At 44.0% G+C, this 25182-nt stretch overlaps 1 protein-coding gene and 1 long non-coding RNA gene across 2 annotated transcripts; one reads left to right on the forward strand and one right to left on the reverse strand.

The window, feature by feature from the left end:
* Nucleotides 1-3928: 3928 nt before the first annotated feature.
* LOC134992243 (zinc finger MYM-type protein 1-like) lies at nucleotides 3929-6898 on the reverse strand. Its single transcript, XM_063950769.1, has 2 exons — nucleotides 5479-6898; nucleotides 3929-4903 (listed from the first exon to the last, which is right to left on the reverse strand). The coding sequence occupies exons 1-2, from the start codon at nucleotides 6850-6852 to the stop codon at nucleotides 3929-3931; spliced, it is 2349 nt and encodes a 782-aa protein (XP_063806839.1). The 5' UTR covers nucleotides 6853-6898.
* An 11637-nt stretch (nucleotides 6899-18535) lies between these two features.
* On the forward strand, nucleotides 18536-24719 carry LOC135050848 (uncharacterized). Its single transcript, XR_010241872.1, has 5 exons — nucleotides 18536-18599; nucleotides 19638-19706; nucleotides 21200-21254; nucleotides 23372-23431; nucleotides 24637-24719. It is a non-coding gene; the product is annotated as an uncharacterized LOC135050848 (long non-coding RNA).
* The last annotated feature ends 463 nt before the right edge of the window (nucleotides 24720-25182 follow it).

The raw sequence follows: 25182 nt of genomic DNA on the forward strand, positions 1-25182 counted from the left end.
TTTTTATCCAAACCCAGGACACAGGACCAAGAATCACTTTTCTCCTTTTTTCTCCTTCTTTTCCCCTTCTATTTGAAAATCTCAGATACACACAGGAATTGGAGTTGAGCCAGGCATAATTTATTGTTTGGTTACCTGTTTTGATGTTTTCTTCCGGTGATATTTTTCACAGTATGTTAAATTGATACAAATCCAGGGAGAAAACTTTACACCAATACATAAGATTTACACAATAATTTTTGTTTGGAGACACCCATATATTTTCGCTCACAGAACCATATAGCCTAACTGGCATCGTCATTATATTCAGTTATTTAGACTATATCATAGCCATTCCACTATTTGTAATCAATAGTACTTTTCCGTGTCTGTTTTTCCCCCCCTTCCTTTTTGCCTTATAGTCAATATTTTATGAAGGTCGAAAAATAAAAGTTATATTTTAAACAGAACTCATCATTTCATTTATCATCAAAAGTGTGCCCCAGAAAAGACATATAGTCTTTCTTTTTCTCTTTTGGCTCCGGTACTATACGGGAACCATCTCCCCCCCTTTTTTGTGCACTAGTTTACTGAACTATCTCTGGGAGCACCACCAACCCAGCGCCTAATACTAATTATTTGTGTTGTATATTGGCCAGATGTTGGTTTATATATTAGAGCTTTTGCTTTAATGATATCATCCTAAAATATTAGATACAATTGAGTGATCCTGTGCAGACTCTACCAATCCTTTTTCTGTATTTCATCGTCTCGGCCATGACTAGTGGCAGCAGCTTCAGCACGAGGTGGAAGTGGATCTTGATCTTTCCCTATTTTAACCTCCACATTTTTGTTCTCCATTTTTTAATGTGTGGAATTATATGCCAGTAACTATCAATAGCAATGGCCTACTACTATATATACTGCCCACAACTGAAATGCACCACAGGTATGGATGGATAGTATACTTGACGACACAGAGGTAGGTAGAGCAGTGGCCTTCCGTACCGTACTGCTATATATACTGGTGGTCACTGTCAGCAATCTGCAAAACTAAAATGCACCACAGGTATAGAATGTAGATGGATAGTATACTTAATGACGACACAGAGGTAGGTACAGCAGTGGTGCTCCTGCTTCGAAGCAGACTATTGCTCGCTGGATCTGTAGTACGATTCAGCTTGCACATTCTGCGGCTGGACTGCCGCATCCTAGATCAGTGAAAGCCCATTCCACGAGGAAGGTGGGCTCTTCTTGGGCGGCTGCCCGAGGGGTCTCGGCTTTACAACTTTGCCGAGCAGCTACTTGGTCGGGGTCAAACACATTTGCAAAATTCTACAAGTTTGATACCCTGGCTGAGGAGGACCTAGAGTTTGCTCATTCGGTGCTGTAGAGTCATCCGCACTCTCCCGCCCGTTTGGGAGCTTTGGTATAATCCCCATGGTCCTTACGGAGTCCCAGCATCCACTTAGGATGTCAGAGAAAATAAGATTTTACTCACCGGTAAATCTATTTCTCGTAGTCCGTAGTGGATGCTGGGCGCCCATCCCAAGTGCAGATTGTCTGCAATACTTGTATATAGTTATTGTTTAACTAAAGGGTTATTGTTGAGCCATCTGTTGAGAGGCTCAGTTATATTTCATACTGTTAACTGGGTATAGTATCACGAGTTATACAGTGTGATTGGTGTGGCTGGTATGAGTCTTACCCGGGATTCAAAATCCTTCCTTATTGTGTCAGCTCTTCCGGGCACAGTATCCTAACTGAGGTCTGGAGGCGGGTCCTAGTGGGAGGAGCCAGTGCACACCAGGTAGTCCTAAAGCTTTCTTTAGTTGTGCCCAGTCTCCTGCGGAGCCGCTATTCCCCATGGTCCTTACGGAGTCCCAGCATCCACTACGGACTACGAGAAATAGATTTACCGGTGAGTAAAATCTTATTTTTAGCACAAAAACACCCAATATTTTAAGAAAAGTGCACACACTCACAGTCACACACACACACACACACACACACACACACACACACACACACACACACACACACACACTCGCATTCTAAAGGAGAGGGAAGGGGACAGGGAATACATTCAATAACAATATTATACATCTGATCAATTTTGGTAACCTAGGCTGTGGAATAAGAAAGGGAGACACAGGAGGTTTTATCAGAAGCGTAGACTAAGGGGTCAATCCTATTACCCTATTATCATTGTGTCTAATAGGATCAACCCCTAACAGAAGAGGAACCAACCAGATTATCTGGGATGGGGTGCAGGGGGAATGAATACAACATACACCCACTCTTGTGGAATTAAAGTTTTAAGTAAGCAGCTCGGTGCCAGAGGTCTACACAGGTCCCCAGGTACTTTTCAAAGGACTATCTCAAACGTAATCAGTGTTCAGGCTCCTGACTCGCGATAGATAAATCTCTTCAATGCTGCCCAGGGAACCACACTCGCCTCTGGGACCTGTATGGAATCTCACTGCTGCCCTGGGACCTCACTCACCTCTGAGACTCATGTGCCATCTTTTCACCAATACCCCGGGACCCCAATCACCTCTGGGACCTGTGTGCAATCTCCTCACCGCTGCCCAGGGCAACTCACTCACCTCTTAGACGTGTTTGCCTTCTCAATGCTGCCCCAGGGACCCCACTCACCTCTGGGGGTCTCATTTCCAAGGTCAGCACTGGGTAGGAAGATGAAGCTAGAGGTTACATAGCAATCAGGCTGGGAGGAGATGGACCGCCTTGCCTCATCTATGGAGGATTTGCCCCTAATTCATGGCTTAGCCTATAACACTGAACCAACGGTGCCGATATACATTTATTTACCGCATTCATACACAAAAATCCATAAATGTTCATAACATGAATACTATGCTATTATATAATTATATATCTGTACTAAGAATAAAATTAAATAAATCCAACTTGTAATATGCAATGTCCATTCTGCAATGACAGGTGACAAGAGGAAGCGCGATGAGGGACCCTTTCTGGCAAAAGAAAAGGAGCTTCCCTGTAAGTATTACTTTCCTGTTTTAACAAATTCGGCTTTTGTATATAAGTACAACTGGGTAAAACTTCATGTCTTCTTGCCGCAAATAGCGACAATAAGAAATTACAATTATTGGGTTTAAAACCTGATAATTGATTAATATGCCCCTTATGAACAAGAAGCAGGCAACATCAGCATGTAATAAAGTGAATGCTTGTCATAAAACATGCATGCAGGGCCGGTGCAAGGTTTATAGGCGCCCTAGGCAAAGCTATACAATACCGCCCCTGCCTTCCCCGATACCCTCCCCGCAGCTACTTACATACACACTTGACTTTTCAAATTATTATTAGATTTATTTTTAGATTAACAACATAAATTATATCAACAATAAATAACATTGTAACAGTAGTAACATTGGCACTTTTTACAGGGCATGTACTGGAAGAAGTGCAACAATAAATAACACTGTAACAGTAATAACATTAACATTTTATACAGGAAATGTACTGGAAGAAGTGCAACAATAAATAACACTATAGTAGTAACAGTAATAACATTAACACTTTGTACAGGAAATGTACTGGAAACAGTGTAACAATAAATAATACTAACAGTAATAACATTAACATTTTGTACAGGAAATGTACTAGAAGAAGTGCAACAATAAATAACACTATAGTAGTAACAGTAATAACATTAACATTTTATACAGGAAATGTACTGGAAGAAGTGCAACAATAAATAACACTAACAGTAATAACATTAACATTTTATACAGGAAATGTACTGGAAGAAGTGCAACAATAAATAACACTATAGTAGTAACAGTAATAACATTAACACTTTGTACAGGAAATGTACTGGAAACAGTGTAACAATAAATAATACTAACAGTAATAACATTAACATTTTGTACAGGAACTGTAGTGGAAGAAATGCAAAAAAAGATTAGATTTTTACTTTCCGCGCTTTTAATTTAGCAAATTTAGAGACAAGCTCTTTCAGATTCACTTTTTGTGCGATCTCATGTTCTATTGACAAAAGAGAGAGACCAACAAGTCTTTCTTGCATCATGGAAGATCGAATATATGTTTTGATCAACTTTAGCTTGGAAAAGCTTCTCTCGCCACTGGCCACAGACACAGGGAGGGTCAAAAGAATGCGAAGAGCAATACATGTGTTGGGGACAACATCTATCAGCTCATTTTTACATAAAAAGTTAAATACATCTTGTGGAGATGTACACTCTGGAACCCGCCTTGCAATACTTTGTAATTCACTGCATAAATCAGAAGCATCAATATCTTTGGAGTCGCCATGTTGTAAAGCTTGCTCTAACTTGCAACAATCTTCCATAATTTGCTGTGATGTTCTATTCTGTAAACTGTGAACATTATAGAGGAAGCCAAACACAGAACTAATTTGATTCATCTGCGTGAATCTTTCTTCAACTGATTGCACAGCTGTATCAAGCACAGCAAAATAAAAGTTCACTTTGAACTTTTCCTTAGGATTCTGAATAGGCGCATCCTCTGCTTCATATATGAACTGCTTCCTCTTTCTACTAATGCGAACAGGATCTACTTCGAACTGTGCTGGTATCCCAAGTGCCTCCGCAAGTTCACCGGCCTCTTCCAGTACTTTCCCAAACCCTTCATCACTCCTGCAGTCTACAAGAAACTTCTTTGTTTCATTCAGTTGTTTAATGGCATTATGTATGTCAAATTCTTTTGTCTGAAGCTGTTTGCTTGTCATATTGACCTCAAACAATATACCATACCAAACCACTAGAGAAATGACAAACTTGAAATTAGAAATGCCTTTTGCAAGACCTTGTGCCTCTATTCTTGAGGTGTTGCCAGATGCTCCAGTGAGGGTATTGTCATTATAGATTTCAGATAGGGCATCATAAATATCACCAAGCTGAAAGCGAAGAGGCTTCAATGCATCAATTCGACTTTCCCATCTTGTTTCACTCAATGGCTTAACCGTAAGACTAGGCACATGGCACATTAGAACATCCCATCGACGTGTGGATGCTGAGAAGTACACATACACATGTTGTACAAGAGCAAAGAAAGATGTGGCCTCCAAACAACACTTTGCAGCATCGTTCACAACTAAGGGGGTAATTCCAAGTTGATCGCAGCAGGATTTTTGATAGCAACTGGGCAAAACCATGTGCAGTGCAGGGGAGGCAGATATAACATGTGCAGAGAGAGTTAGATTTGGGTGTGGTGTGTTCAATCTGCAATCTAATTTGCAGTGTAAAAATAAAGCAGCCAGTATTTACCCTGCACAGAAACAATATAACCCACCCAAATCTAACTCTTTCTGCACATGTTATATCTGCCCCCCCTGCAGTGCACATGGTTTTGCCCAATTGCTATCAAAAATCCTGCTGCGCTCAACTTGGAATTACCCCCTAAATTCAAAGAATGTGCACTGCAAGGAACAAACAATGCTCTTGGGTTAATATCCATAATTCTTCGTTGCACACCATTTTCCTTCCCTTTCATATTGCTTCCGTTATCATAGCCTTGACCACGTAAATTAGCAACAGGTAATGACATCTCTTCTAGCTGGTGAAGGATAATTTCTGTCATACCAGCACCAGTTGTTTCCTTTAGTGGCAGAAATCCTAAGAAATGTTCTTTAATGCGTACAGGTTCGCAATCATCAGTTAATGAAGCTATGTTCACAAAGCGAAGGATCATGGTCATTTGTTCAACGTGGCTTACATCGGGTGTACAATCAATAATTATAGAAAAATACTTTGCAGCTTGAGCAGATTTAAGAATTTCTTCTTTGATAATGTTGGATAAAAGCTGAATTAGTTCATTCTGTATATCTTTTCCAAGGTAGTGTACATAGGTCTCTTTATCTCTTATTTTACGAATGTGTTCATCCATTACGGGGTCGAACAAAGCAAGATATTCAATAAATTTCAGGAAGTTGCCATTTCCAGCTGTGTGCAGTTTTTCATTGGTTCCACGGAAGGCCAGATTTTGTATACCAAGAACTCTCACTAAAGCAATCAATCGTTCAAGGATTTGCTGCCAGTACTTTTCCTTTTGTTTAATAATGCGCATATGTTCTTCATCAATTGTTTTTTTGTTTTTCAATCGTATTTCAAGCTCCTTCCAGTTTTGAAAATTGACTAAATGTGCATTACTTCTCTCATGTTGTGACAAAATTGCAGTGATGTTCTTCCAATCTTTGGATCCTTTATCAGAGAGAGATGATGGCGGGTTTGTGTAATTACCAAACAACTTGCAACAGAAGCAAAATACAGAGTCATTTGATATAGAATATTGTAGCCACTGACGGTGCCTTAGGTCTCCATTAGGAAGTCTTCTTTTGTAATGATTTGTTAGAAATCTTCTCTTATTGGCATCTTTAGGAAACTTAAACAGCTGAACCTGTTCTGGCCCATGTTCCACCAAAATTTGTCGTAAATTATCATCACACTTTATCCAGGTAGCAGGGTCACTATAGCTGAAGCTGGAGCTACTTTCACTTTGTATCACTTCTTGATCCAGCTGGACTTCACATGGTTCCTCTTCAACATCTTCAGTATGGTCCTCTTCAACATCTTCAGTATGTTCCTCTTCAACATCTTCAGTATGTTCCTCTTCAATATCTTCAGTATGTTCCTCATACTCTTTGTCAGCTTGTGAGGCTGTAGACAAAACTGTTGTCTCTGTTTCAGTCTCAGGTTGAATCTTTGAAGTAGAGCTACCTTCATCATCCCGATGTTGTGGCCGAAGATACTTAAGAAATGAACCTTCTTGCTTGCCTTGTTCCTTTTCCTTTTCAGCCCTCCGTTTTCGATACTGTGCACCAGATAATTTCTTTTTTCTGTCTGCCATGGTGGAAACCCAACTGAAAAAAAAACCTTTTTGCTGTAGTGTTTTCATAAAGCTATACATAAATAACTCTAGATCTCTTTGCAAACTAATCAGCTCTTTTGGATTTCAGTGTCATCTGCATATGCATGATACTCAAATCTATCTCTCCTCCCCAGTTTGTCATAATCTGTATTGGTCAGCATCACTGAATGCCTTTCTGCCATATCATCTTGGATGTTATCTCAGTCACCCTAAAACTTAGGGGCCCATTTATCAAACAATATTTGCAGCTATGTCCCCAAAAACACCAGTTTTTCTGGAGATAGCCCCAAATATTATGTATCTCTGCAATGTATATAGGAGGGACCTCTGATTCATTCCTGCTGCGATCCCTCTATTCCCGCCAGCAGTCGCACCCCCATTCCCGATATTGGTCCCCGCAGCTACTGCCATCTGAAGATGGCGGTAGCCCATTGTAGCCTATGGGCTACACATTGCATTTCTAGCTGGCAGAGGTTCCCCCAGTTCTTGTGCAGTCTGAGCTGACCACACATGCGCAAAGCCCCCAGCAGCCATCACAGCACATCTCAGGGACGGGTTCCTTTCAGAGTCCCTGTCCCTGCCTGTACTGGATCATACATCCAGACGATATGTATGATCGCATATTGCAATGCGATTCCAGGTGGTAAGATCCCTTCCAGATCGCTTTCAATATGCGATTTATGATAAATGGTCCCCAAATGCAGCCTACAATGAACCAGGTGTTAGGAGTATAAACATCTGCCATCTTGGTAGTAGTTATCAAGTAGTATTTAGGCTAGCAAGAACTTGTCTGAGTGACTTGCAGAGGAGCTCCAAATCTCTCTCTCTCTCTCTCTATATATATATATATATATGCAAAAGCCCTCACTCACTGACTTCTCTTACTTCCCGATATGTTGGGAAATAGCTAAAATGTAACACAGGTATTCTTCAGGTGGGAAATAGGAAAACTACGTAATTAGAATTTTAATAATGCACGCCGCCTCTCCTGTCTCCTGATTACTTCCTCCCACTCCTATCTCCAAGATTTTTCACGTGCTGCTCCCTTCCTTTGGAATTCTTTACCTCTCCCCCTCAGACTCTCCACCTCTCTACAAAACTTCAAACGGGCTCTCAAGACCCATTTTTTTACCAAACCCAGCCAAATCTCATCCTAACCCCCTGTTCCATGCTCTCTATGTACCCCATCTGTGTCACCCCTGTCTGTCTACCCCTCCCCCTAGAATGTAAGCTCTCGCGAGTAGGGCCCTCTTCCCTCATGTGCTCACCCTTTTCTTCTTTAATAATTCTCAACTGCCCAAATCACAGTTTTTGGGCCACCTGGAACTTATCTCTGTCATTTACTGGTGTAGTTATGCTTAGTTACCCTGTACTTGTCCAAAATTTGATTTCAACTGTAAGTCACTGTTTTGATTATGTGCATATGTACTCTGTAATTGGGCGCTGCGGAACCCTTGTGGCGCCATATAAATAAATGATAATAATAATAATAATAATAATAATAATAAACCTCCTCTAAGGGGATGAAAAGGGGGATGACATAATGACATCATTACCGATGTGTGCCTTGCGTTGCATGAACGGTAACACACAAACGGACAATCAGATCAACATTTGGATTGTACCTCCAGTGTGTAGAATTGAATAAACTACAAAAATGTTCCTGTCACTTTGTACCGTATATGCTATGGTTAAAGTACAAAATCTGTTTTTATTCATGTGCCCGCATGTTTTCAGCACAGCAGTCAATGTTTTTAGGATGGCACGCAGGTGGCTGGCTCAGGCAGTGTCAGCCGCGGAGTGGAGCGAAGAGCAGTGTGTCATTGGTGCCATCCCCACTCGCTTTGCGCATGCTGCACAGTGAGTGGCAGTGGTGGGGAAACGGGGAAACTGCCGTGCGAAGAACAAGTAGAACAGCTAGTATGTATACTGTACACATATATATCATCATCTTATTATTTATTTTTTCATAAGTTCATTTTAATTAGTGATGCATTAAAAGAACATTGCATTCAACATAAAAAAAAATTTAAATTAATAAATCACAGGAAAAATATACATTTATGGTGTGTACACACAGTGAGATATTTTCTTACGATTTTGACTATATAGTCAAAATAGTAAGAAAAGTTAGTGCAGATCGCAAGGTGAAAATCACTTTGCGAGCCCGATTCAATGCAGATACGCGGTCAGCATCGCAAGCCTAGATAGACTGTGCAGGCAAGTCAATTTTGACTATCTCTATAGAAGAGATAGTCAAAATTGACACTTAGCAAAAATCGCACATAGGGGTTCATTCAGACTTGTTCGCTCGCTAGCAGTTTTTAGCAGCCGTGCAAACGCTATGCCACCTCCCACTGGGAGTGTATTTTAGCTTATCAGAAGTGCGAACGAATGTATCGCAGAGCAGCTACAAAGTTTTTTTGGTGCAGTTTCAGAGTAGCTCAAAACCTACTCAGCGCTTACGATCACTTCAGAATGTGTAGTTCCTGTTTTGACGTCACAAACCCACCCAGCGTTCGCCAAGCCACGCCTGCGTTTTTCCTGGAACGCCTGCAATTTTCCGAACACTCCCTGAAAACAGTCAGTTGACACCCAGAAACGCCCACTTCATATCAATCACACTACGGCCACCAGTGCGACTGAAATGCTTTGCTAGACCCTGTGCAAAACGACATCATTCGTTGTGCCCGTACGACGCACGTGCGCATTGCGCCGCATACGCATGTGCAGAACTGCTGTTTTTAAGACTGATGCAGCTAGTGATCAACTCAGAATGACCCCCATAGTCAGTATCGCAAGCACATAATGAGTGTGCTTGCGATACTGACTATGTGCCGACCCAGCCCCTGCCGCATAGTGAGAATCGGGCATAGCCCGCATCTCACCGTGTGTATGGGACTTTATTATTATACAACATTGAAATACTGATAAATGGCTCGATTGGCATTTCCTTTATTTAGAATTATACACTTGATAACAACTATATTGGTATAAGCCATTTTGTCCACAATATATTCCTGAAATAAAATAATAAAGTGAAATTCAATGGCCCTGTGGCGGCTGACAGGGGTGGCGTGGCATTCTCCATCTTCAGCGCTGCCTGCTCTTCTGTACTGCAGGCAACGCTGTCCTGTGCCCGCTGCCTCTCCCTCCGCCTCCAGTGTCCCGGGGGGTGTTTTCCGCGCTGATGATTTAACACCGGCATTGTGGGGAAAGGCGGCGGAGATTTGTTGGTGGCTGGATGCGCCCCAGCTCATACTGCGCTGTGTGCAAGGCACACAGCGCACATACCAAGTTACGGCACTACGTAGTACTCTCCTGGCCCTGGGTGTGGGTGACCGTGCTCCTGATTGAGGGGGGGAGCTGGTAACAATATGAAGGAAAGGGGGGGCTGCAACATGTGGGAGCCCAATTGTGGGGGAGGAGGGAGAGGAGAGATGAACCTAGGTACAAGATGCAGGGGTGGGGGGGGGGGGGAGGGAGGGAGAGGAGAGAAGTGGGAGCCTAATAGCTGTGTGGGAGCTTGTAATAAGAAGAGGCAGCAGGGGGGGGGGGGGGGGGTGAAGAAATGGCCCTAGGTACAAAATGCAGGAGGGGGGAGGGGGGAGCAGCGGGAGCCTAATAGCTGTGGGGGAGCTGGTAATGAGAGGCAGCAGCAGAGGGGGGGGGGGGAGGGGGGGGTTGAAGAAATTACCCTAGGTACAAAATACAGGAGGGGGAAGGGGGGGGGGGGAGCAGCAGGAGCCTAATAGCTGTGGGGGAGCTGGTAATGAGAGGCAGCAGCAGAGGGCTGGGGGGGGGGGAGGGGGGGTTGAAGAAATGACCCTAGGTACAAAATGCAGGAGGGGGGGAGCCTAATAGCTGTGTGGGGGAGCTGGTAATGAGAGGCAGCAGCTGAGGGGGGGGGGGGGGCGAAGGGGGGGTTGAAGAAATTAACCTAGGTGCAAGATTACTAGAGATGCAGGAGGGGGGAGGGGGGGAGCAGCGGGGAGCCTAATAGCTGTGTGGGGGAGCTGGTAATAAGAAGAGGCAGCAGCAGAGGGGGGGCAGGGGGGAGGGGGGGGGGACTTAGCTAGGAACAAGATGCGGGGGGGTGGGGGGGGGGGCTCAGCTGCAGCGGGAGCCCAATAGGGCAGCAGCAGCAGCAGGTTCTGATGAGATGCGGCCGGGATTGCGGGAGGAAGGAGGAGGAGAGGCGCGGATAAAAATTTGCTCGATTTAGAGGGAGAGGCGGCGCCCGATGCTGAGCGGACCAGCGACCAGGCCAGCGGGTGACAGACCCCTTCAGTCTGCTCAGTCACATAACGTGGGACTCAGCTCAGGAGCGCAGGCGGCACTGCAGCAGCAGCAGGTTCTGATGAGATGCGGCCGGGATTGCGGGGGAAAGGGGGGGAGGCGGGGGGGGAGGGAGGGAGGAGGAGGAGAGGCGCGGATTAAAATTTGCTCGATTTAGAGGGAGACTGGAGAGGCGGCGCCCGATGCGGCAGCGGAGCGGACCAGCGACCAGGCCAGCGGGTGACAGACCCCTTCAGTCAGCTCACATAACGTGGGACTCAGCTCAGGAGCGCAGGCGGCACTGCAGCAGCAGCAGGCTGCGCATTATAACTCATTCCTCTGTGGCTCAGCTGTGGGCTATGATCGCAGAGGTGGGGGGGGCGGCTTCAAGGCACTTACGGCACTAACGGCAGGGTTGAAGAAGAACAAGTAGGGTAGCCTGGGTAGGCACACACAGACACCGTCAACTCACGTTTGAAGACACTGGCACTGCAGACAGTCAGACGTGGTGGGCCAGGCGCCAACGAGCTGCTCCTCAAAGAATAGGAGGAGTGTGTGTGTTCTCTTTCACTTTCGTTCCGCCCCCCAGTGGTCGCCGCCCATAGGCAGCTGCCTAAAGCTGCCTAGTGGTAGCGCCGGCCCTGCATGCATGTAGTTCCACTAAGTCACATTGTCTGATGATCAGCAATACAGCACCATTATTAGATGTAAAGAACTTGTACTAAATTCATAATGAATGCATCTGCACACTTGTCCTTAGCCGGAGTCATATCAGCTCCACTACTTGGGTCAGATGCTGCAGATGTCTCACAGGTCAGAATCTCACCCTGCTCCATAAGTGCACTTACCAGTAACAGTAAGTGACAGCGTCACAGCAGTATGTTGACTGTAGGCTGGATCACTGATACCAGTAATATCTCATATGCAGAGTTATACACATACCTGTGACCACACTTTCCCTATCCATACGCTTGATACCACAACCAGGGGCACCGACAGGTCTGCCAGGCCCTGGTACAAGAAGGGGCATGGTCAAAGGAGGAGGCGTAGCCAGACCCTCTCCTTAAAAAATAAAATAAAAAAATTATGATCTCCGCGCAGCCGCAAATCGGATTGACAGCTGCTGCAGCAGACTCTCTCCCCAGCTCAGCACACAGCTCTGGACAGCATGTGCTGGCTGGGCAGAGATGATGCTGCAGCCAGGGCCGGCGCTACCATTAGGCAGCTTTAGGCAGCTGCCTATGGGCGCCGGGACCTGAGGGGGCGGTACGCTGAGGCTGCCAGGAGCATTTTGGTCATTTTGACAGTAAGCCGCCCCCTCCCTCTCCCCCCACTCGGCCCTGTAGCCATGCAATAGCAGCAGCAGGGCACCCGGCGGCATGGACACACATAGCAGCGCTGCGGGTAGTCCTGCAACGCTGCTAAGCTGACTGACAGTGACAGGCAGTTGATGCACTACCCACTACCCAGAGTCCCGGGATCCACCAGTGAGTCTTTTTTAATTCACCACCGCACCGCTGTGCAGGGGAGCAGAGAGGTGGTTTCCCCCTCGCCCGGTCCCGTGTCCCCTCTCTGCCGGGCCGGCTCCATGCTGCTTGATGATTTTTGTTTTAAAGGGGCGTGGCCACACCTCCGTGATTAGGCCACGCCCCCAAGTATGTCAGGTCCTCGATGGTCTGTCTGTGGCTCTGCTGCCTGGCATGCCTGCTCTTTCAGAGACTGGCTCTTGTGACTTAAGCTGGAGGTAACTACTGTGGTAGGCTATCTGTGTGTCTCAGTATGAGTGTCTGTGTGTCTCAATATCAGTGTGTGTGTCTCAGTATGAGTGTGTGTGTGTGTGTGTGTGTGTGTGTGTGTGTGTGTGTGTGTGTGTGTGTGTCTCAGCATCACTGTGTGTTTCTCAGTATGTGTGTGTGTGTGTCTCAATATTAGTGTGTGTGTCTCCAGTATGAGTGTGTGTGTGTCTCAACATCACTGTGTGTGTCTCAGTATGAGTGTGTGCCTCTACCTCAGTATGAGTGTGTGTGTGTGTGTGTGTGTGTGTGTGTGTGTGTGTGTGTCTCAGCATCACTGTGTGTTTTTCAGTGTGGGTGTGTGTGTGTTTCTCAATATTAGTGTGTGTGTCTCCAGTATGAGTGTGTGTGTGTCTCAGCATCACTGTGTGTGTCTCAGTATGAGTGTGTGTGTGTGTGTGTGTGTGTGTGTGTGCCTCTACCTCAGTATGAGTGTCAGTGTGTGTCTCAGTATCACTGTGTGTGTGTGTGTGTGTGTGTGTGTGTGTGTGTGTGTGACTCTGCCTCAGTATGACTGTCAGTGTGTGTGTGTGTCAGTATGAGTGTATGTGTGCCTCTGCCTCAGTATGAGTGTCAGTGTGTGTGTGTCTCAGTATCACTGTGTGTGTGTGTGTGTGTGTGTGTGTGTGTGTGTGTGTGTGTGTGTGCCTCTACCTTAGTATGAGTATCAGAGTGTGTGTCAGTATGAGTGTATGTGTGCCTCTGCCTCAGTATGAGTGTCAGTGTGTGTGTGTGTGTGTGTGTGTGTGTGTGTGTGTGTGTGTGCCTCTACCTTAGTATGAGTGTCAGAGTGTGTGTGTATCTCAGTGAGTGTGTGTCTGTCTCCGTATGAGTCTGTGCCTCTGCCTCAGTATGAGTGTCAGCATGTGTGTCTAAGTATCAGAGTGTGTGTGTGTCCCTCAGTATGAGTGTGTGTGTGTGTGTGTGTGTGTGCCTATGCCTCAATATAAGTGTCAGTGTGTGTCTCAGTATGAGTGTGTGTGCCTCAGTATGTGTGTGTGCCTCTGCCTCAGTATAAGTGTGTACCTCAGTATGATTGTGTGTGTGTGTCTCAGTATGATGGTATGTGTGCCTCTGCCTCAGTATGAGTGTGTGTGTGTGTGTGTGTGTGTGTGTGTGTGTGTGTGTGTGTGGGCCTCAGTATCACTGTGTGTGTCTCGGTATGAGTGTGTGCCTCTGTCTCAGTATGAGTGTCAGTGTGTGTGTGTGTGTGTGTGTGTGTGTGTGTGTCTCAGTATGAGTGTGTGTGTGCCTTTGCCTCAGTATTGGTGTCAGCAGGAGTGTGTCTCAGTCTTAGTATGAGTGTATGTGTTCCTCTGCCTCAATATGAGTGTCAGTGTGTGTGTGTCTCAGTATCACTGTGTGTTTGTCTCAGTATGAGTGTGTGTGTGGGCCTCAGTGTGGGTGGTTGTGTGTGTGTACTACAGGGCTCATTGTGATACATCCAGTACTTGTATTGCCATACCTCACACCCTGTTAAAAAAAAGTTCCCTGCACACATACTGTATCACTAGAGGCCTGCAGTTGGGGAGAGTATAGGCAGATTCAATGGCAGCACCGAGCACCCCCCCCCCCTCCCCCCTGCTGTTTAGGAGGATCATTTTATTTTATTTTTGTAATTTTTAATACAGCAACAGGCTGCTCGGGGTGGGGTGTAGGGGGGGGGGGGGGCAGGATGTCACATACCCCCCAGGCCGCTCTGTCACTTATGTCCTGGGCCGCCTCATCTAGAGGAAGTGCCCTGGTAGTCCAGTGGTTTATGCATCTGCAGCCTGCTCCCACCACCATCACTGTGAGACCAGCAGCAGCATGTGATACTACTACAGCCTTTTACTTTGTACTACAGAGCTACGGAACACCTGTAGGTCCATAGACTGTGATGGATGCTGACTTATTGCCTCTCCATCTGACCGTTTCTCCTCCTTGCAAGTAGGTAGTGTTTTTTTGTCCATGTGTCGCCTGTAGCTGATATGAAACTACATTTTCCAGTATGACATGCTACTTTTTGGCAGGATATGCTTGGACTTGTAGTTGCACATTTCCCTATATTTGCAACATAAAAACTGTTTGTTAACGAACCAACATAGTATATCACAAGATAGTGTACTGAACAAGACATCCGTACCTGCTGCTCAGAAAAAGTATTTGTCAGTTTGTCATGATCTATTTTGTTGCCATATATTAGTACTGAAATCTAACGGCACACACTAAAAACGCCCTGCCCGACAACGCTCAGAATCCCGATGCCGGAATCCCAAGAGTCAACATACCGAATGTAAGTGTGCCGGGGAGGGTTTCAGTTAGGCTGTGGGGGGTATGGGGAGGGGGATAGGGTTAGGAACCAGGGGAGGTTTAGGGTTAGGTTGTAGGAAGGGGGGTTAGGCTGCAGGTAGGGGAGGGTAGAGGGTTAGCATACTTTCCTACGAGGTGTTGGGATTCTAATCAGCAGGATGCTGCTGTCATTCTTCTGACTACTGGCATCCTAAGTGCCAGGATCCCTTTCCCAACCTGCTGTAGGGTGTATTCTCCATACATCCTGCAACATTTTTTATACGTTATAATCCAATCGGTGGGTCAGGGGCATAGGGTAAGCATTACTGCCTCACAGCACTCAGGTCATGAGTTCAATTCCTGGTCATGGCCTGTCTGTGTGGAGTGTGCTTGTTCTTTTTATGTTTGTGTGGGTTTCTTCTGGGTATTCCTGTTTCCTCCCAGTCTCCCACACTCCAAAAACATATGTGAAGGTTATGTGTGTGTGTGTGTGTGTGTGTGTGTGTGTGTGTGTGTGTGTGTGTGTGTTTGCTTTTTAGGGACTATCACTCCCATTCCAGTGGAACAGGGAGTGATATGAATTCTGATGTTATGTGTACAGCGCTGTGCAAATTAGTGGCACTATATAAGTAAACAATAATAATAATTTTGATACTTTAAGATAGGGCCTTGCGCATATGTTGGAGAAGCCATCACATTTCCCCTTTGTACTTAGCAGGAGCACATTAATTTGCTGTTCTGTCAGTAATAAAGGGGTAAATGCTAATTATGTACTGGGGAGCATAGTGGGGTTTTTTCCTGTTAGGGCAAATGTGTGTGTTTTTTTTACCCTGTGGAAGCCAAAGTGTTTTTTTGTTTTTTCCTGAAAGGGGCCAATGTGTTTGTCATTATTTTTCCTGTGGATGCCAATGTGTTTTTTTTTATTTCCTGTGTTGGCCAATGGGGAGGGGCGTGGAGGGAGGCTGAAGTTTTGCCTAGGGTGCTGAGAAATCTTGCACCGGCCCTGGCTGCAGCTGCAGTCAGTTCTCTCTTTCCCTGGATGGCTCTCTGCAAGGGGGGGGCAGCTGGACCAGGGATTCCTTTGGGGCTCCTCCAACAGGCCCTGGTAAAAAAGTACCTGTCCCCCTGCCCTCTCTGCAACACAGTCCAAAACTGGCATCATTATCAGTCTGCACATGAGCCAGCCTTATACCTGGTATGCCAGCATCATTATCAGTCTGCATGTGACCTAGCCCTACACCTGTCACACCGGCATCATCAGTCTGCATGTGATGTAGCCCTATACAGTACCTGGCATACCAGCATCATCATCATCAGTCTGCATGTTAGCAAGTCCTATACCTGGTACATAAGATCCGGCAGACAACAGGTGTACTTAGGTGTATAACCCACAATGCTTTGTAACTCCCTGTATGAGCCTACAGGAGAATGCCTAGTGCCACCAACTCTACACATGTGGCGATGCGTCTGAGATGGTATGACTCTGCATTGGCCATAGCTGTGTATGCTTGGTCATGGAACATGTGCAGAACGATAACATGCAACATATGCTCCGCGGACAGACTTCAGCTCTGCATCAGCCCCTATGTGTGTAGGAGCAAATATAGAATAACATTTACTTTGTACTTATCAGGTGCTAAGAAAAGGAGGCTGATGTCACCGGAGGGGAAAAAGGAGAATTCCACCAAGGGAGCCTTTTCTGGAATCGGTAATAATACTGTTCCCTGCTTATTAGCTCAGTAATTTAGAGACAGGCATCTTCTAGAGACACCTTCTAACAACAGTGGTGTCTTACGCTAACACACAATAAGTATACTTTATACTGTAGGAAATTCTGTTATCTGAATATTGACATGGTCAGATTGGGATCTTGAAAAGGAAAATGCCGGCACTAACATAATGTTAATAGTGCCAGAATGTCAACATTGTGAGTAAGCATGTTGACAATCTGGTTTTCAATAGAGTAATACTCCTTTCACACCGCACAAAATAACCCGGTATTGACCCGGCATATTGCTGGGTCCGGAAGCCAGCTGTTAGGGTCCAATGCCGGATCCCACCCTGGAAGGACCCATTTCCAATTCCGGGTGGGATCTGGCATTGGCGGTGTGAATGGGGTCTTATCGAATAACCTGAACCCTGACTGCAGCCTAAACATTACCCTAAAATTGGTTAACATTCTGTCTACATTTTCAATGTTGATATTATGACAGTGTCGGCATTCTGTCAGTGTTGACATGTGAAACATATACCTTCACCTGTGTGCCATCTCCTCACCACTGCCCTGTGCATCCCACTCACCTCTGGAGGTCTCAGTACCACTGAGTAGGAAGATGAGCTAGAGGTTATACAGCACTTGCGGCTAAAGTTATCGCACCTATCTCCAAAAAATCAGCTTATTGCAGCCTGTGCGCTCCCGTTTATTGCACCCATCCTATTCCAAAATGGAGATCAAGGGATGTGCGCAATAAATCTAGATGGCAAAAGATAAGTATAGGAGAAAATGTGAAAATCTGCCTGCACTCCTAAAAAGCCAAACTAATATACAGTAGGAAATTATTATAGAAGTCTATTAGTGGCCATAATAACACTATTTGGTATAATTAAATTGGGTCAATTAGCTGTTATATGTATTTTTTTTAAATGTGAAAAAATTAGAGAAAGCTTTTTTTTGTTTAGCAAAATATGTGCTCTCATTAAATCTGGGGTATATAAAAATGGGTATTAAGTATATTTTTGGGTCATTTTAGAGGACTTAAATATTTTTTTAAACTGACCGATTACTCCCACCTGCAATTCTAAAAACACTTGATACACTCATAAAGTGCCCCAATATACCTGTCCCATGCCTGGTACCCCAATTTCTATAACTTTGCATTTTTGACCCCAAAAATATGTCATTGTTGGCCAATTAAAAATAATTGAAAATATCTAAGTACTTGATTTGTCATTCATGGGGGTGTCCCAGGAGTTCTAAACCAAATCCTGACACTTTACCTTAAAATAGGGATTTTGCACTACTTATCCCCTGCTCAGAGATGGTGAAGAGAAATTTGCGATAAACCCTATAGAGACTTTTAGCCTATAACTTTTTGTAGCTAATTGGATACCAAGTTATCGCAAATGCAATAAAATATTGCAAAACTGCATTATTGTGACTAATTGGGTAACCCCATAGTATACAAAAATAAACCAATAGTGAAAACTTCTAAATATTTACATGTTCATACAAAAAAAACTATACTATTATATGATTATATATCTGTACTAAAATAAAATAATTCTAACTTAAAATATGCACTGTCCATTCTGCAATGACAGGAGAGAAGAGGAAGAGGTACGCCGGCCCTCTCCTGTCCAGGGATAAGGACACCGACTGTCCCTGTAAGTATTATTTTCATGTTTTTACAAATAAGTTTTTGCTTGGCAGATCAGTATTATAATTGGTCAGATAATGGGATTACTACATGTGACATAAATAATTTAGTAACAAGTGAGATAAGAGATGTAAATAGACCAGTCAGGAATACAGCAGGAGCCTTAGAGGATGGTTTTAAAATGCTTGATTTCAGAAAAAGAAATACTTTCTGTAATAAGCTGCTACAGATACATCTTTGTGATCATTTCAATATTTGTCTATTCATTATCAGTAATGGGTCTGTTACATGTGTGGAAACTCCAGTTTCTGTATGTCTATTGTAACAGGCCCATTCATTATAATGGGCCTAAGGGGGATGGTGTTGGTCCTCAGAGCTCAGCTTCCTCCTATGTGAGTGGCAGATTGCAAATAGGTATTCAATCTGATTCCTCTGATACCTCAGCACTGACTGTCCTGTGGTTGTAGCATGTGTGAGCTCAGGTCACGCATGCACTGTCACCTGGATCCTTAGGGTATTTTGGGTGGCTCTACCGGTGGCAAGGTGCATGCCAACAGTTTCCTTTGGCTCAAAGTTGCCCTCTGCATCACAGTAGTATACTGATCATAGACTGGGCCACTGATACCAATAATATCCCATATGCAGAGTTATACACATCTTTGTGACCGCCATGCCCCTATCCGTACGCTTGGTACTATAGCCAGCTTCATTATCAGTCTGCGTATGAGCCAGCCCTATACCCGGTACAAAAGATCCGTCAGACAATAGGTGTACTTAGGTGTGCGCACAGCTCTGTATAGCCGGCAATGCATTATAACGCCCTCTATAAGCCTATAGGAGAATGCCTAGCGCCACCAACTCTTCACAACTGGTGATGTGTCTGAGATGGTATGACTCTGAATTGGCCATAGCTGTGTATGCTTGGTCATGGAACATGTGCAGAGCGATAACATGCAACATATGCTCCATGCACAAATTTCAGCTCTATATCAGTCACTTTGTGTATTGGACAAATATGGAATAACATTTACATTGTACTTATCAGGTGACAAGAAAAGACGGCTGATGACATCGGAGGAGGGAAAGCAAACACCAGCAGGCTCTTCCCGAACAGGTAATAATACTGTTCCCTGCTTATTAGCTCAGTAATAAGGAGACAGGCATCTTACAGAGGCACCTTCTAACAATGGGGGTGTCTTACGCTAACACACAATAAGTATACTTTATACTGTAGGAAACGTCTATAACCTAAATATTGCCATGGTCATTGGTCAGACTGTCGACATTGATGGGATGTTGACAAGTCAAATGTTGACACTGACAATGTTGATATAGCCAGTATGTCGACATTGTGAGTTAGCATGGTGACAATCTGATTTTCAATAGAGTTATTGAAATAACCTTAACCCTGACTGCAGCCTAAATATAACCCTAAAATCGGTTATTAACATTCTGTCTACATTTTCAATGTTGATATTATGACAATGTCGGCATTCTGTCAGTGTTGACATGTCAAACATATACAGTACCTTCACCTGTGTGCCATCTCCTCACCAGTGCCCTGTACACCGCACTAACCTCTGGAGGTCTCATTACCACTGAGTAGCAAGATGAACTAGAGGTTATATAGCACTTGCGGCTAAGGTTACTGCACCTATCTCCCAAAAAATCAGCTTATTGCAGCCTGTGCGCTCCCGTTTATCGCACCCATCCTATTCCAAAATAATAATAACAGGATTTGCGTGATAATTCTAGCTGGCAAAATTAGAGCGAAATATAGGAGAAATGGGGAAATCTGCCTGTACCCCTCCAAGAAGCCAAACTAAAATAGGAAAATATTATAGAGGTCTATAAGTGGCCATAATAACACTATTTGTTGTAATTAAATTGGCTGAAATGGCTGTTATATGCATTTTTTTTAAATGTGATAAAATTATAGAAAGCTATTTTTTTTTCAGCAAAATAAGTGCTCTCATTAAATCTGGGGTACATAAAAAATGGGTATTAAGTATATATTTGGGTCATTGTAGAGGAATTTAAAAAACAAAGTGGAAATGGACCGATTACTCCTACCTGCAAGTCTAAAAACACTTGATACACTCATAAAGTGCCCCCATATACATGTCCCATGCCTTGTACCCCAATTTCCATAACATTGCATTTTTGAACACAAAAATGATATGTCATTACTGGCCAATTAAAAATAATTGGAAATATCTAAGTGCCTAATTAGTCATTCATGGGGGTGTCCCAGGAGTTCTAAACCAAATCCTGATACTTTACCTTAAAATAGGGATTTTGCACTAGTTATTCCCTGCTAAGAGATGATAAATAGAAATTTGCGATAAACCTTATAGAGACTTTTAGCCTATAACTTTTCACAGCTAATTGGATACCAAGTTATCGCAAATGCAATAAAATATCGCAAAACCACATTATCATGGCTAATAGTGTATCCCCATAGTATACAACAATAAACCGATAGTGAAAACTTATAGTTACATGTTCATACAAAAAAATACTATACTATTATATGATTATATATCTGTACTAAAATAATTCTAACTTAAAATATGCACTGTCCATTCTGCAATGACAGGAAAGAAGAGGAAGAGGTACGCCGGCCCTCTCCTGTCCAGGGATAAGGACACCGACTGTCCCTGTAAGTATTATTTTCATGTTTTTATAAATACGTTTTTGCTTGGCAGATCAGTATTATAATGGGTCAGATAATGGGATTACTACATGTGACATACTGTAAATCATTGAGTAACAAGTGAGATAAGAGATGTAGATAGACCAGTCATGGGAACAGCAGGAGCCTTGGAGCAGAGGTTCTCAAACTCAGTCCTCAGGACCCCACACAGTGCATGTTTTGCAGGTAACCCAGCAAGTGCACAGGTGTATTAATTACTCTCTGGCACATTTTAAAAGGTCCACAGGTGAAGCTAATTATTTCACTTGTGATTCTGTGATGAGACCTGCAAAACATGCACTGTGTGGGGTCCTGAGGACCGAGTTTGAGAACCTGTGCCTTAGAGGATGGTTTCAAAATGCTTGATTTCAGAAAAAAAAAATACTTTCTGCAATAAGCTGCTACAGATACATCTTTGTGATGATTTTAATCTTTGTCTATTCATACTCGGTAATGGGTCTGTTACATGTGCAGAAACTCCAGTTTCTGTATGTCTTTTGTAACAGGCCCATTCATTATAATGGTCCTGATGGGGATGGTGTGGGTTTTCAGAGCTCAACTTCCTCCTATGTGAGTGACAGATTGCAAATAGGTATTGAATCTGATTCCTCTGATGCCTCAGCACTGAATGTCCTGTGGCTGTAGCATGTGTAGCATGCACTGTCACCTGGATCCTTAGGATATTTTGGGTGGCTCTACCGGTGGCAAGGTGCATGCCAACAGTTTCCCTTGGCTCATAGTTGCCTACCTGCATCACAGTAGTATACTGATCATAGACTGGGCCATTGATACCAATAATATCCTATATGCAGAGTTATACACATCTTTGTGACCGCCCTGCCCCTATCCATACGCTTGGTACTATAGCCAGCTTCATTATCAGTCTGCGTATGAGCCAGCCCTATACCCGGTACAAAAGATCCGTCAGACAACAGGTGTACTTAGGTGTGCGCACAGCTCTGTATAGCCGGCAATGCATTATAACTCCCTCTATAAGCCTATAGGACAATGCCTAGCGCCACCAACTTTTCACAACTGGCGATGTGTCTGAGATGGTATGACTCTGAATTGGCCATAGCTGTGTATGCTTGGTCATGGAACATGTGCAGTGCGATAACATGCACCATATGCTCCATGCACAGATTTCAGCTCTATATCAGTCACTTTGTGTACAGGGCCGTCTTTTCGTATGGGCTCAATGGGCTCTTGCCCAAGGGCCCCAGGAGTATAAGGGCCCTAGGCTGATAGCTGAGGGTCCCCTCTTTCCAGGGGTACCAGATTTTTGAAAATCGGCCCTGGGGAACCAGAGATATCCGACTTGAAAGCAGTGGTCCCCATCCTAGCCTGTTAATTGCTCTTCCCAGCCAGATATCTCGGGTTTTGTTTGACTTAGAGTTTTTCTGATGGTATACTCCAAAAGCTGGGACTCTCCACTTGTGGTGGACACTAGTAGCTTGTCTCTACTATGCCCAGAGCCAGAGATATCAGCCTTCCAGCAGCTGGTCCCTGCTCCAGCTCCAAACGGCTGGTATGCAGTTTTATATTTTCGTTGGTGAATTGCTCTGGCTCCTGAACTCTGATCCCCAAGTCCCTAGCACCTCCTGAAAGGTGGGACTCTCTAGTTTTGTATCCCATTCAAAGCTAAGAAATATATTTTCAGGAACTTGAGATATCTGCAGTCAAGTAAGCTGACCACCCCCCCACCGGAAAATGATGAATATTAAGCCCACTCCATTATCCTCCCCTCCACTACATATTAAACACCCCCTACCACCCTGGAAGTCATGTACCAGGGCTTCTTCATTCAACCCAATGCCTCTTCTACAGTTTATCCCCATCTGTGCAGTAAAGGAGTAATTAGCAGAAATTACTGCTCCAGGTCCTACAAGCTGAGCGGAAAATAGAACACCCACTACCGCTCGCAGGACATCAAAGCTGCCGCTGATAGCACCCCCCACCCCTACCGCTGGAGGATGGGTAGGGAGCCCACTGCATTGCTGTGCCCAGGGGCCTACATTGCTGTTAAGACGGGCCTGTTTGTGTATTGGACAAATATAGAATAACATTTACATTGTACTTATCAGGTTGTAAAAGACGGCGTTTATAAGAGGCGCGGGCCCCCAAGGCACCAGCTTCCAGCGCAGGTAATACTACTGTTCCCTGTTTATTATTAGCTCAGTAATAAAGAGACAGGCATCTTCCAGAGACACCTTCTAACAATGGCGGTGTCTTACGTTAACATACAATAAGTATACTTTATACTGTAGGAAACGTCTATAAAGTGCTTCCCTAATGAAAGAATAAAATGCATACACAGGTTATTGGGAGCTGAATGTCAGGAAGGCACATACCTCCCAAATGTCCCGCATCTGTGAGAGTACTAGGCACGCCCTCACAGTAATGCAGATAGGGGTGCTGCAAGGCCCCACCCCCTTTCCTCCTTAGGCTCTGCCCCTTTATCAGATGCGCTCACCTTTTGCACACACAGGGTCCTGGCTCTTGGGACAGGTATGTTGGGAGGTATGGACAAGTATAATGCAGGGTTTATTTTTTATCAGTATACAGTACGTGTAACCTATATGTACTGTATAGAGGGAGCAGTTTGATGAGATCTGAGGGCTAGGTCCAATGCTGGACCTGAGATCAAGCTATCAGCAATGTCCCATCTCCTACTATTGTTACCCGATTGCTTAGACATGCTGAACAGGTATATAATAAGGTGGGAGTTAATCTTATTAGTAGCTAGTCTCTATAGTATATACAGTAGAACAACAGCAGTCGATAATCCACCCAAGTGCCATCTAATTTATAGAATTTTGTCCGTTACATACAATGTATCTCCAATTTTTATTTTTAACTCTATGTAAACTCTCTGAAATTCCTCCAAAAGTTACTAAGGGACAGATTTAGCATTCAGTATTCATGGGCTATCCCCCAACAACAGCCATGATCAGAGAGTATCCACAAATATTAAGGATGCCCCCGATGTACCATGGAGGGATCGCAGCAGGTATCTCCGATCAGAGGGTGCACAATACAATTAGATACTTCACTAGCTGACCTAGTTTGATCAGATTGCTAATTGAAGAATTAGTGGAGGTTTATATATGTATTTTATCTCCATGTAATATGCATATGTTCATTAGTCTATTGTACAAATGTGGCAAACTTTAAACTGACATGTAACACATCAAATACAACTGCAAGTGGTAGCTATGTGTTACATGTCCATTTATATATTGCTACATGTGGAGAAAAATAATATCCAGAGAAAAAGTATTACTTCTGCTTATTTAGGAAATAAATGATGCAGCGTGTTTAATATGACTCCAAACTATTTTCTTTGCAGATAAGACCAGCGGAAGCCATTACAGCGGTCACCTACTGAACATCTTGCCTTGGGGAAAAAAACACCTATTACCAACTGCCTGCCCTCGGATCATATAGATCCATCTATCTATATATATAGATATATATATATATATATATATATATATATCTATCTATATATATATATATATATATATATAAATATATATATAATTCCCATATGACCGGTACTCCAAACAACTTGTTAAATACCTGGGTGCCCTCCCACGGTCCAAACAGAGCTGATACAGAGAGCAAGTTCAGGCGGCACTCCACGGATTTTCAAAACAAATGAGACAGCTACACAGGCTTGATTGTCAACGTTTCAGGTGCTGTTTAATCACACCTTTCGTCAGGATACGAATATCCGTGGAATATCCGTGGAGTGCTCTCTAAATATATATATATATATATATATATATCTATATATATATATCTCTATCTAGATAGATAGATAGATAGATACCTAATACGATTGAAATTTCTAAGTGTCCTCTGTCCTGCGCTACCCCTAGTTTAAGCAAAA

This window comes from Pseudophryne corroboree, chromosome 2 (assembly GCF_028390025.1).
Source record: "Pseudophryne corroboree isolate aPseCor3 chromosome 2, aPseCor3.hap2, whole genome shotgun sequence".
In the NCBI taxonomy this organism is placed as follows: domain Eukaryota; kingdom Metazoa; phylum Chordata; class Amphibia; order Anura; family Myobatrachidae; genus Pseudophryne; species Pseudophryne corroboree.